Here is a 12,310-nt window from a genome sequence, read left to right as displayed (position 1 = left end):
TGATAAGGGAATTCAGAAGGTTTTGCATCTATTTAATAAAGTCTGGGAGGATGGAAAGATTCCTGCAGGATGGAAGGGGGCAGTTATTGTTCCAATAAGAAAACCGGGAAAAGATGCTAGTAATCCAGCAAATTATAGGCCAATAGCTTTAACTTCTCATTTAGGTAAGTTAATGGAAAGGTTGGTGAATGGAAGGCTAATGCACTTTATGGAAGAAAGGGGGTTGATGGCTAGTTGTCAGAGTGGTTTTAAAAAAGGCGAGAAGTACTATTGATTCTTATGTCATCCTCATCTGTCTTGAGGATGACATAAGAAAGGCACAGATAAAGAAAGAGACTGTTGTGGCAGTATTCTTAGATGTAGAAAAAGCGTATGATATGCTATGGGTAGAGGGTCTTTTAATCAAGATGCATATGCTAGGAATTGGGGGAAATATGTTTAATTGGGTAATGGACTTTTTAAATAATAGAAGTATTCAGGTGAAAATAGGGACAGACATATCTAGAAGGTGTGTAGTAGAAAATGGGACGCCACAAGGTAGTGTTATAAGTCCGTTGTTGTTCAACATAATGGTTAATGATGTTTTTTCTGGTGTTCTACCAGGAATTGGAAAGTCGCTATTTGCAGATGATGCTAGCCTATGGAAAAGGGGGAAAAATGTGAAGTATACGCTGAAGAAGGTGCAGGAAGCTCTTACCCTAGTAGAGGATTGGGGAAGGAAATGGGGGTTAGGGTTATCTATTGAGAAGTCTAAAGCTGTGTTTTTTACCAGGAAGAAAATAGATGAAAGTTTAAAACTGGAATTGTATGGTAGGAATTTGGAATGGGTTAAACATTTTAAATTTCTTGGGGTGTTTTTTGACACAAGACTTACATGGAGGGATCATGTTTCTAAAGTGGTAGATAAATGTAAAAGGGTACTGAATTTAATGAGATGTCTTGCTGGTACAGATTGGGGAGCAGATGTAGCTTCTTTGAAGCAAATTTATGTATATTTAATTAGAGCTAGAATTGAATATGGGTGTTTGGTTTATGGATCTGCAGCCAAGTCAGTTTTAGCTGGATTAGATATAGTCCAAGCTAAGGCACTGAGAATATGTACAGGAGCTGTGCGATCTTCTCCAGTGTGTTCATTGCAGGTCGAAACAGGAGAAATGCCACTTTGTCTGCGAAGAAAGCAACTTCAGGCTAACTATTGGGTCAATTTGATGGGGCAGAGGTGTGATCACCCAGTTAAGATAACTATTCAGGCAAGCTGGGAGAGAGCGGGGACAAGTCTTCTAAGTTTTGGATGGACAGGGGAGACAGTAGCACAGGAAATGTCTATACATGACAAGACCTTCGGTCCAGGAGTACTGTGGCCATCAGTTCCTTTATGGCAATTGGAGGTACCAAAGATTGATTTAGAAATGCTTGGGATTAAGTCAGAAAATCCTGATTTGGATTTGGTGCGTGAATTCCAATGTCATGTAATGGAAAGATATCAGGATCACATACTAATTTTTACTGATGGTTCAAAGGATCAAGAAACAGGTGCTACAGGAGCAGCTTTTGTTGTTCAGGGGTGGAATGCTCAAGCTTGTAAAAGAACTTCAAATTTCCTAAGTGTGTTCACAGTGGAGTTGTATGCAATTCTGATGGCAGTGCGATGGACTGAACAGATTCAGAACCAAAAAGTGTTGATATGTAGTGACTCTGTGTCAGCTATTAATAGTATTGGGAAAGGGTTATCAAAGAGTCGTCAAGATCTTGTATATGATATTCTTCTGGCAATTAGAGATGTGACAAGGAGAGGGGTAGAAATATAATTTGTCTGGGTCCCAGCTCATGTAGGTATTACCTCAAATGAAAAGGCTGATAAGTTGGCCAAGGCAGCTGCTCAAAAGGAGGCTATAGATGTCACCATTAATCTATCCAAGGCGGAGGGTAAAAGTATTGTGTGGCAGTGAACAATTTTCAAATGGCAACAGCTCTGGGAGCAAGAACATAAAGGCAGGCATTTATTCTCAATCTCTAGTAAGGTCACTGACTCAGTTAATGTTTGTACAAGAAGGGAGGGTAGACATAGGGACGAGGTTATTATTTCTAGAATGAGGATTGGTCACACGTTTCTGAATAGCAATTTATTTATTTTAGGTAAGCACCAGAGTGGTTTGTGTTCATGTCAGGATCCGGAGACAGTGCAACATGTTTTGATTTCTTGTGGAAATTATGACCGTCAAAGACAAGATCTACTCAGAAATTTGCAAGGACTTGGCTTGGAAGAAGTGTCAATGAAAAGTATTTTAGAATTAGGATCAAGTGGGAGGGGAAAACGTTGTTTTTTCAAATTTTTAATAGACACTGGACTGTATCATCGGATATAGTGCATTAAGGTGCTAGTTCCGTAGATGGCAGCAATGCAACGTATTGGCTGCCGGCTGCCGTAAAATTTCAAAGAAGAAGAAGAAGAAGAAGAAGAAGAAGAAGAAGAAGGAAGAAGAAGAAGAAGAAGAGGCTGATTACTGATGCTGTTCCCTCGGTGCACTCATGGAATCAAGTCCACCACCTGAATCTGGCGCGGGCAAGACTGGAGGACCGTGTGCTAGCACTTGCAGAAATTCCATGCACCAAAAAAGAGCTCTTAGCAGAGTAAGTCTTAATTTTAATTATTTTAACTCTTAATTTGGCTGATTTCGTAATGTTTTAGTCTAATAATTTCAGAATAAATAAGTGATTTGATGTATTGGGCAATCCACCATCTAACTAGTAACATAGCTACATGTTAGTTTGGCTATTGCATTAGCAAACATTTGGAAGCTGATGATTTGATGACAGGAGTAGCTAAAATTACGTCTGAAACCATTCCCTCATCTGGATTAAAAATGCTGACTGCAAGTTCCTAGCATCAGGGCTTCAGTATACAGAGAGAGAGGGAGAGACTGAGCTTTAGAACAGGTTTTCGTAATTGTCTGCCTTGACATCAATGCAGTTTGCACAGTTATAGCTAGTTAGAGCTGTTGGCAGGCAGCTAACCCAACACCCCCGTTTCCCCCGCATTTTATTAAGCTAGCTATGAGCTGTTGGCAGCTAGCTAGCTAGCCCAAACACCCCCGTTTCCCCCACATTTTATTAAGATAGCTATGAGCTGTTGGCAGGCAGCTAGCTAGCCCAAACACCCCTGTTTCCCCCGCATTTTATTAAGCTAGCTATGAGCTGTTGGCAGGCAGCTAGCTAGCACAAACATCCCCGTTTCCCCCACATTTTATTAAGCTAGCTATGAGCTGTTGGCAGGCAGCTAGCTTATGGAGCTAAATCAGGGCCAAATGTTTTGTTCATTTGAAAAAAATATATATAGTTGAAAAAATAAAGCTTGAAATTGAAAATTTAAGTTTTGGTCAAAACTTGGAAAAAATAAAACCATGTATTCAAACTTAAAATAAGTGTACCAATTTTTCTTTCAGTTTGAATAAAATATAGATTAAATTCTGGAATTATTTTGAATAAATTATAAATTTTAATTTTTCACTTTAAGATTTGTTTTCAGTTCCACATTTCATGTTTTCAGATTCAAAACTTATTTTTTTTACGCCTTCAAATCTTTTTTTTTTTTTTTTTCGTTTCAAATCTTTTTTTTTTTAAGTTTTCAGATCTGTTTTTCACTTTCAGATAATTTTTTTTTTGGTTTCAGACTTTTTGGCCTTGATTTTGCGTGGGGGCGTGGCTTCAACTCAGAGGGGCGTGGTATTATGAGTGACAGCCTAACAACGAAGGCAGAAGACTCCTCTGTCATGTTGACTTCAGGAAATGGTGTTACTGTGAGAACTATGACTGAATGCTTTCTATCCACTATATACATGTAATGTTTACTTAATAAACTGATGCAAGTGACAAAGTTCCATTTAAAAAATTGTATTGGACAACACATGGTACCAATTACACTATAAGAGCAATAAACTGATTGTGCAGTTCGGCAGGAACAATGACTTCTCCCACTTCCATGTATGACATTGAATGTAGCACCACAGTATTCACTCGGCAGTCAGCATAGCGTCCGCTCCGCTAAGGCAACCTGCTGGCGCAGCCCACAGGTAAGACATGTGAAAGATATTAGCCTTTTTGAATAGATACTTTGGGACATTATCCCCGCAGTGGCATTTTTTTGTCATTAACACATAAAGGGAAAATAGGTGGACAGCTGGAAATGAAGTTAGGCATCAGTTTAAGTAAAAATCACATATATATAGTGGATAGAAAGCATTCAGTCATAGTTCTCACAGTAACACCATTTCCTGAAGTCAACATGACAGAGGAGTCTTCTGCCTTCTTTGATAGGCTGTCACTCATAATGCCACGCCCCTCTGAGTTGAAGCCACGCCCCCCACGCCAAATTAGGGCCAAAAGTCTGAAAACGAAAAAAAAATATCTGAAAGTGAAAAACAGATCTGAAACCGAAAAAAAAAGATTTGAAGCCGTAAAAAAAGATTTGAAGCCGTAAAAAAAATAACTTTTGAATCTGAAAACATGAAATGTGGAACTGAAAACAAATATAAAAGTGAAAAATGAAAATTTATAATTTATTCAAAATAATTCCAGAATTGAATCTATATTTTATTCAGACTGAAAGAAAAATTGGTACACTTATTTTTAGTTCAAATACATGGTTTTATTTTTTCCAAGTTTTGACCAAAACTTAAATTTTCAATTTCAAGCTTTATTTTTTCAACTATATATATTTTTTTCGAATGAACAAAACATTTGGCCCCGATTTAGCTCCATACTAGCTAGCCCAAACATCCCCGTTTCCCCCGCATTTCATTAAGCTAGCTATGAGCTGTTGGCAGGCAGCTAGTTAGCCCAAACATCCCCGTTTCCCCCGCATTTCAATTCAGACCATTCTCCCGCCCGATTTTGTATCCCAGTAGGCTACTCGCTGGTAATTTACAAAGTCCAAATTGATATATTAATCAATATGCTGAAATCTCCTAGATTTTGCCACTAGAGGTTTTGACATGTCAGAAGAGCTGCTTTGGTTTTATTTCTCTTTTTTTTTTTTTTTAATTATTAAAACTGATCCAGTTGGTAACAAAGCTTGTGTCCTATTTTTGTGAGTGATTTTGAACCTCTGTGTTTTTCAGATTTTGGCAGAGAGTGCAGCCAGTAATGAAGGGATAGATGCACCTAGCACTGTAGATTTTGAAGAGACAGAGGGCTTCTCTCTACAGGATCCTGGACCATTAGTGCTTCATCGTGGGTCACAGTGCAACATCCAATGTCTGCAACGCTCATCAGGTAGTGTAACTTGTATCTATAATTAGCTGTATATGACACCTAAACATTTACAAATGACTTCTAATGGTAGGAAGAAGACATTTCATACTGGATTGTATTAGGTTGTGCATGCGTTGTGACCACTGACTGTGTGATGTTGTGCAACTGTCAACATGAATCTATTTTCATCTTAGCTGTTCAGGTAAAGGCTGAAATGGTTAGTGTGGGGACTCAGACTGAGCAACAAATATCAACTCCACTGCCCAGTTTTGTCCAAAGTGAGGATGAATCATCCTCTGATGTCATGGACCATTCAGATCGGTCATGGATCCCAGACGAGGAGATGAGTAGTGAGTCATCTGATGAGAATTCAGAAGAGCCAATACAGGAATCTCTCAATGACCCCAAGTAAAACAATTAATACCTATTTTTATTGTGTCCACAAATTGTCATAGTCAGCATTACTGAGCATTCTTTTCTTTTTCCAGTGTGGCTGATAAGTTCATTGTTTGCCTAAGCCAGGTTATGTGTCTGTTCACCATTTGCTCGGTCTGTTGTGGGGAAACCCAGGGACAAATAGAGTACCAGGAAGGGACTTGCATAAAAATCAAGCAGGTAAGAGAATATTTTTGAACAGTTTGTCTGGAGTTGAATCAAGGCCTTACCCTGGAAATCCAGAGGATTATTGGTATTAGTAGTTGTATTAATTTCCTGTTTCATATACATTGTCACAGCATGTGGCTATCAGCGTTACTGGCAGAATCAAAATATGCTGCACCGAAACATGCCCGCCTGCAATCTTCAACTCAGCGGTGCCATTCACTTTTCGGGCTGCATGGCTACTCAGACCATCAGAATGCTGTTTGGGCTGCAGTGCATCAGTGCAAGCACTTTTTTCCGCCATCAGTGCCTCTACACAATTCCTACCATCGTGCAGGCCTGGCAGAATGAGCAGAGAGGGATCATCAGAGAGTTGAAGGAGATTGGGGGTGGACTGATCCTCTCTGGTGACTGCAGGTAGTACGATTCAGCTCCTATTGCTGATACAGAAAACAGGCCAAAACAGTATTAACAGATACATAACATGTCTGTGATTTTTGTTTCCATTAACCTACAAAAAACCTGTCTTTGACATTCATAGATCAGACTCCCCAAGACATTGTGCCAAATATGGAACATATTCCTTCATTGAAGACCGAATAAACAAGGTTTTGGATCTTCAACTTGTCCAGGTAGGATAATATCCTAGACACATAAATCAGGTGTCAGGTTTAAAAGCTGATTAGATAACTGACATGACCACATCTATTTTAAATTTTTTTTTTTTTTTAGCGCTCAGAAGTCCCAAGCAGCACCTGGTGTGAGATAGAGGGTCTGAAGCGCAGTGTGCGGTTCCTGAAGGACCAAGGCATGCAGATGTCAGCCCTAATAACCGACCGAAATCGCCAGGTAAAGATGCTTGGACAGACCAATAAAGATAGATGGACATCCTATATCATAAAATCTACTGTAAAAAAAAAGACAAACATGCCACATTTACCCCTTACGATCTTGATTTGCACAGAATCACTTTAAGTAAATATTCTCATTCTTTGGGTTGCATGTTTTAGGTTGCTAAGTGGGTCCGTGAGGAGTTGTGTCCAGAAGGAACAAGCCATTTCTACAACATCTGGCATATTGGGAAAAAGTATGTAACGTAATGTTGGTACCGTAGTTTTGCTTAGTTTGGATGTTTCTTGTGATTCTATTAGCTTGTTCAATATTTCATGTTTCTGCTCTGGAACAGGTCTACAAAAAGCACTGGATACTGTGGCCAAGGAGAAGGATTGCGAGGACCTGAAGCTATTGAGACCAGCCATCATCAACCATTTATACTGGACTCCACCCCAAATGGCAATCCCGATAAGATGGAGGCCAAGTGGCAGAGCATGCTTAACCATGTTCAGGATATACATGAACACAGCTACCCTTCATTTCCACAATGTGCACACCCACCTCTGGAAGGAGAGGGAAGAAACAAGCATTGGCTGGAACCAGGTACAATAGAGTTATACATTTGTTCAACAGCCTTAATCATGATAAAGTAAAAAATGTGAACTAAATGTAATCATGCCTTGTCAGTGTTTGTAGTAATAATAATAATAATAATAATAATAATAATAATAATAATTAAATGCACGGTTTTTATACAGGATCAACAGCTGCAATAAAGTTGGAAAGTGTTGCTTCCAGAAAGGCCCTGCTGAAGGATATTCGACAGCTTTCACCGCAACACCAAACATTTTCCTTGGAGGCATTCCATTCTTTAATCCTGCACTTTGCGCCAAAGCACACCGGCTTCTCTTTTCTTGGAATGTACAGCAGGTAAATGTTGATGAAGGTTAATGGATGAATATGGCTACAGCTAATGCAGTCTAACACAGCAGCCAAAACCTCATTGAAAAAGGTCAAAATTGTTTATTACAATAGCATCACATAGCCTGCTGTCCGTAGAAAAAATCATGAAATCGAATCATCGCCTCTTGAAACATTTTTAACCTTACTAACCTCATGCTGGAATGTATTGTATTGCTGGTGTACCATGTTACAGGTCTCAGATTGAGAACCAGTAAACAGATAGGATAAGATTTCCTGTAAAACAGATCAGACGGGAGACGAGTTCTTGCGTTCACTGCAGCTTCGCTCAGCAGAAACTTGATTTGCTAAAATGCAAAAATATCTTTCTTTTTGTTTCTCTATTTTGCTTCTATACCTTTTTTTTGTATCAACACAAAATCCAAAACAAACAAAGCAAAATACCATAGCTAGTTAGCTTTCTCCTTAGCTTTCAAATGAAACACAGATTCAATTTACCATTTCAATATGTCCTACTACTTTTAACCTCATTCAGTACTATAACTGAGCCAGCATTTCAGTTAGTTAACAACCCCTTAAAAGAAGGTACCATTCAATAAACATTGCATCTTTAGGCTGTTCACTTATTTTCTTAAAATGTAAAATAAAGAAAACACACCTTTTACATGGCCACTAACGTCTGTCAGTACTGTACAATTGCTTGAGCTGAAGACTGGTAATTTTTTAACTTGTCAAAAATATACATCAAATTACAACAACATTAATTTAAAACGAGTTGCTATATCATCAGAAATATGCATTTAAAACCAACATAAAATGCGCTGGAGCCAAAAACTAAGAAATATTTAAATCTAATTTTCACTCTATTGATCTTAACGGAAACTTCACTGCCGGCGCCATCTTGAGACAGCCGCAACAACAATACTTTTTCTCTACTTGTACACAAACCATATAAATGTACAATCTCCCATCCACCAAACAGATCTAACATTACAAATGTATAAGTATACTGTATAAGTATACAACTTTTAAAGCTTCACAAACCTGTAAAACAGGACAAAAGATCAGACAGGAATGACTAAGCAATGAGAGTCGGCTCACACTGCCCCCTACTGACAGCACCGTAATGCTGTATTAGAAAGAGCCTTGTACTCCAGCCAGGTCTCATGGCAGTTCGTTATTGTTACGTTATGTAATCTATTAAGTCGTGGACAGGACACGTAAGTGGCGTTTTTTTCGTGTGGCGATTACGAAATTGAAAGCAATGCATTTTAATGGGAAGCATATTTCGTGATCCCAGAACTCTGACGGTATCGAGTAGTATTGATAAGGCGAAAGGCCGCCCAAGGAGGTTGGTTGGTGTGGTGGATGGGTCAGAAAACACAGGACTTTCACCCCGGAGACCGGGGATCGCGTCCCGCGTGTTGCAGTTCCTTTGTCGGCGTGTCCCGCGTGTGACGGTTCCTTTCCCCGTTCTTTTTTCCTAACCATAACCGTCCCGTTATTGTGGCGTTTTATTTCCTCGTTGTGCCGTTTCATTTCCCCGTTGTTGTGTGCCCCTGCGCCTGTTGTTGCGTCCCGCGAGTAGGCGGCCCCGTCCCGTTGTTGTGGCCGGCGTGCGGCGCCTCATTTCCCCGCGAGTAAGCGGCCCCGTCCCGTTGTTGTGGCCGGCGTGTGGCACCTCATTTCCCCGTTGTTGCGTCCCGCAAGTAGGCGGCCCCGTCCCGTTGTTGTGGCCGGCGTGTGGTGCCTCATTTCCCTGTTGTTGCGTCCACCAGAGCAGGTTCGAAAAGCGTGACCTATACACATTCAAAAGTCGTTGCATGTACACGAAAAAAACGTCAAAATTGTAACCTGTACACGAATTAATAAATCAAAATAACGTAACTATATAACGACCGGGTTGTGTACTCTTACCAGAAATAAATGATTAACCATTATGACTCTTATCAAATGTTTTTCTCTCATAAATAATATCCTGCAATAAAACAGACAAAATTACATAAAATGTGAGCATACATTTTGTGTACGTCACATATCACACCACATTGGTTTAGTTGTCGTACCTAATACTCAAGTGTACCTTTTCCCTACAGACTTCTCTTAGCAACAAACAGTGGTGAGGCACGCTATGCAGTCCGTTACCCCCGGTTTCGGAAGGGTGGCTGGGTCGTTCGACCCATAAAGGAGAAACCATCATATGGTGAGCAGTTTTATTCAGTTTCTAAAGATCATTTTGCAGGTGACTCAGTCAATGAATTAACTATTTCACTGAATGTGATCTCAATATTTGTTTCCATCCAGAATATGCATTGGCCCTGATGATCTCACTGAGAGAGGGATACATAAGGTCACCACAGGCCCTCAAAGAAGACAGCGCCATCCTGTCCTCAGCTGCACCTGCCCCTCTTTCCACGCATCACAAGATCGCCAAGGATGAGGCAGTCGGCCACCATCTTGAACGTCATTCACGTTTTAAGTCCTATACTGCCGGGGGACTTTCTTCCTGACCAGTGTTGGGTGTAACACGTAGTAACACCCAACGAGTAACAAAGTAACGCTTTACAGTAACAGAACTACTTTTTTTGGGTTAAAAAATAGTGTAACGCGCTACTGCTGAAAATTTGGTAACAAAACGTTACTTTTCCCGGGGACAGATTTGACAGCGACGCTGCCTTCTCAGCTTGCGCGCTCACAAGCTCCACACGGGACGTGACAGAGGCTGGTAGTAGCACAGCAATCATGGGAAGCGAGAAGCAGCCAAATCTTTTGAGAGCTTTTTAAGCTTTGTGGCTTTTTGCTGGACGGCGCTCTGAGCCAGGCAGACACAAAGCTGACAACCTCACAGATGGATGCGGTGGTGATGGAAAGAAGAAAAAGTGGGAGGAGCCGCCTTCCAGGAGCCAAGCCGCCGTATCCGCTCAGCTTCCTTGGCCGCGTGGTGAAGGTGGGACATGGCCGTCTGTAAGCGGGGCGGTTCCTGGGTGTAGACATCACCGCTCAAGAGGCCGCAAGTGGGGGCTGAAAGCTCTGCTGGGAGCGCTATGCCTCTCAGGTCTGCAGCCTTTTTAATGATGTCCGGCAGGTCCAGGAAAAGAGCCCTGGTGGTGGAGGGTAGAGCCGCCTGTGGCAGAGGGGAAGACCGCTGAAGCAGTGTCCCTGGTGAGGGAATCATCATTCGGGGGAGACGAGTCATCAGACTCCTGCCCGTCCAAGGTGTCGATGGTGACGTTCATAATGAATCAGCCGTCACTCTGTGAGGAGAGAATCCAGTCTGCATTGTAGTTCAGACCATTCACTGATAAACCAGAGATTGGCTTTATGGTCAAAGATAGTTTTTGTATAATTAACTTCAGTCTTTGCCAGAGACGCCTGTTTTTAAAAGTAACGAGTAAAGTTACTTTCCATAGGGGGTAACTAAGTAAAGTAACGGATTACTTTTTTAAGACGTAATGAGCAAACACTACTTTTTAAAAGCAACTTCCCCAACACTCTTCCTGACACACTGAGCTTCTCTCTCCTGTCTCTGTGTGCATTCATGTCCCAGAAATGCTTGTTACTAACCTAGCTCTGGGGAGCTTATTCCCCAGAGTCCTTATGTTTTTTTTCACCTAGCAGTTTTCCTTGGACTAGGGTGGCCCCTAAATCATGGCTGCAGCTGTCGCCGTGGTCCTGCTACCCCCTGCTATGCTGTGCAGTTCCCTGCTACGTCCTGTAACGCCCTGCTACGCCATGAACTACTACAACTACTATTTATAGTCTTAGTTCAATTATCTTTATTGTGACTACTATTATTGCCACTGTTCATCACACCCCCAACCGGCACCATCAGACACCACCTACCACGAGCCTGGGTCTGTCCCAGGTTTCTCCCTAAAAGGAGTTTTTCCTCGCCAGTGTCACACTGAATGCTTGCTCTTGGGGGAATTACTGGAATTGTTGGGTCCCTGTAAGTTATGGTGTGGTCTAGACCTACTCTATTTGTAAAGTGTTTTGAAATAACTCGTTATGATGTAATGGTGATCGTTATGGTGAAATTAACAAGCTACCTGCCAAGTCAAACTTCCAAAAGTAATGCAAAAGTAGTGTAAAGCATTACAATTCAGAGACTGTAATATAACTAATTACTCTCTAATGACAGTAACTAGTAATCTATAATGAACTACAGTTTGGAAGTAACTTGCCCAACACTGCTAGTTACTATCAATGAAATTATGAATACATTTTATACAACAAGACACTTTGTGATTGTGTGTTCATTTTGTGAAAACAAAATATATTTATTGATTGCCTCGCATATGGGGCCATTGGAAGCCTCTGTACGTCCCTCCTTCTTCTGGAAACTGCCTCCTGATTGCGGTCACAACACAAGCTGGTAATGTAATGAACAACGTACAGATATGTGCAATGTAGTAGGAGTATCATAGTAGTAAGAATAATATAGATGTATGCAGGGTATTAACAGAATATATAAACAATATATGGATATTCAGTATGAACCATATAGACGGATATGTGCAGTGTGGTAACAGTACCATTGTAGTGCAGAAACGGTAAATTAAGAAGAAGTGTACTGTGTGTGCAGAAGGAAGAATATGGTAGAATATATATATAATATATATATACACACACACTACCGGTCAAAAGTCTGGGGTCACTTATAAATTTCCATTCCAGACAGAATACCAGCTGAGATCAGTTGCAT

General features: G+C 40.8%; 1 protein-coding gene across 3 annotated transcripts; it reads left to right on the top strand.

The window, feature by feature from the left end:
• The first annotated feature begins 2,496 nt into the window (after positions 1-2,496).
• On the top strand, positions 2,497-11,155 carry LOC114568398 (uncharacterized). 3 transcript variants are annotated; one of them, XM_028598006.1, is made up of 12 exons: positions 2,497-2,631; positions 5,118-5,271; positions 5,445-5,658; positions 5,773-5,865; positions 5,985-6,267; positions 6,392-6,482; positions 6,583-6,699; positions 6,861-6,937; positions 7,037-7,287; positions 7,443-7,614; positions 9,702-9,808; positions 9,910-11,155. In XM_028598006.1, the coding sequence occupies exons 3-12, from the start codon at positions 5,613-5,615 to the stop codon at positions 10,113-10,115; spliced, it is 1,443 nt and encodes a 480-aa protein (XP_028453807.1). In that variant the 5' UTR covers positions 2,497-2,631; positions 5,118-5,271; positions 5,445-5,612; the 3' UTR covers positions 10,116-11,155. The 3 variants fall into 3 exon arrangements, with proteins under 3 accessions (XP_028453807.1, XP_028453809.1, XP_028453808.1); XM_028598008.1 differs by having other exon boundaries at positions 5,769-5,865; XM_028598007.1 differs by having other exon boundaries at positions 5,739-5,865.
• The last annotated feature ends 1,155 nt before the right edge of the window (positions 11,156-12,310 follow it).

The sequence above is a fragment of the Perca flavescens genome, chromosome 14, assembly GCF_004354835.1.
Source record: "Perca flavescens isolate YP-PL-M2 chromosome 14, PFLA_1.0, whole genome shotgun sequence".
Lineage (NCBI taxonomy): Eukaryota > Metazoa > Chordata > Actinopteri > Perciformes > Percidae > Perca > Perca flavescens.
Note: the sequence above shows the minus strand (reverse complement) of the source record. Positions and strands in the feature narration are given on the sequence as shown.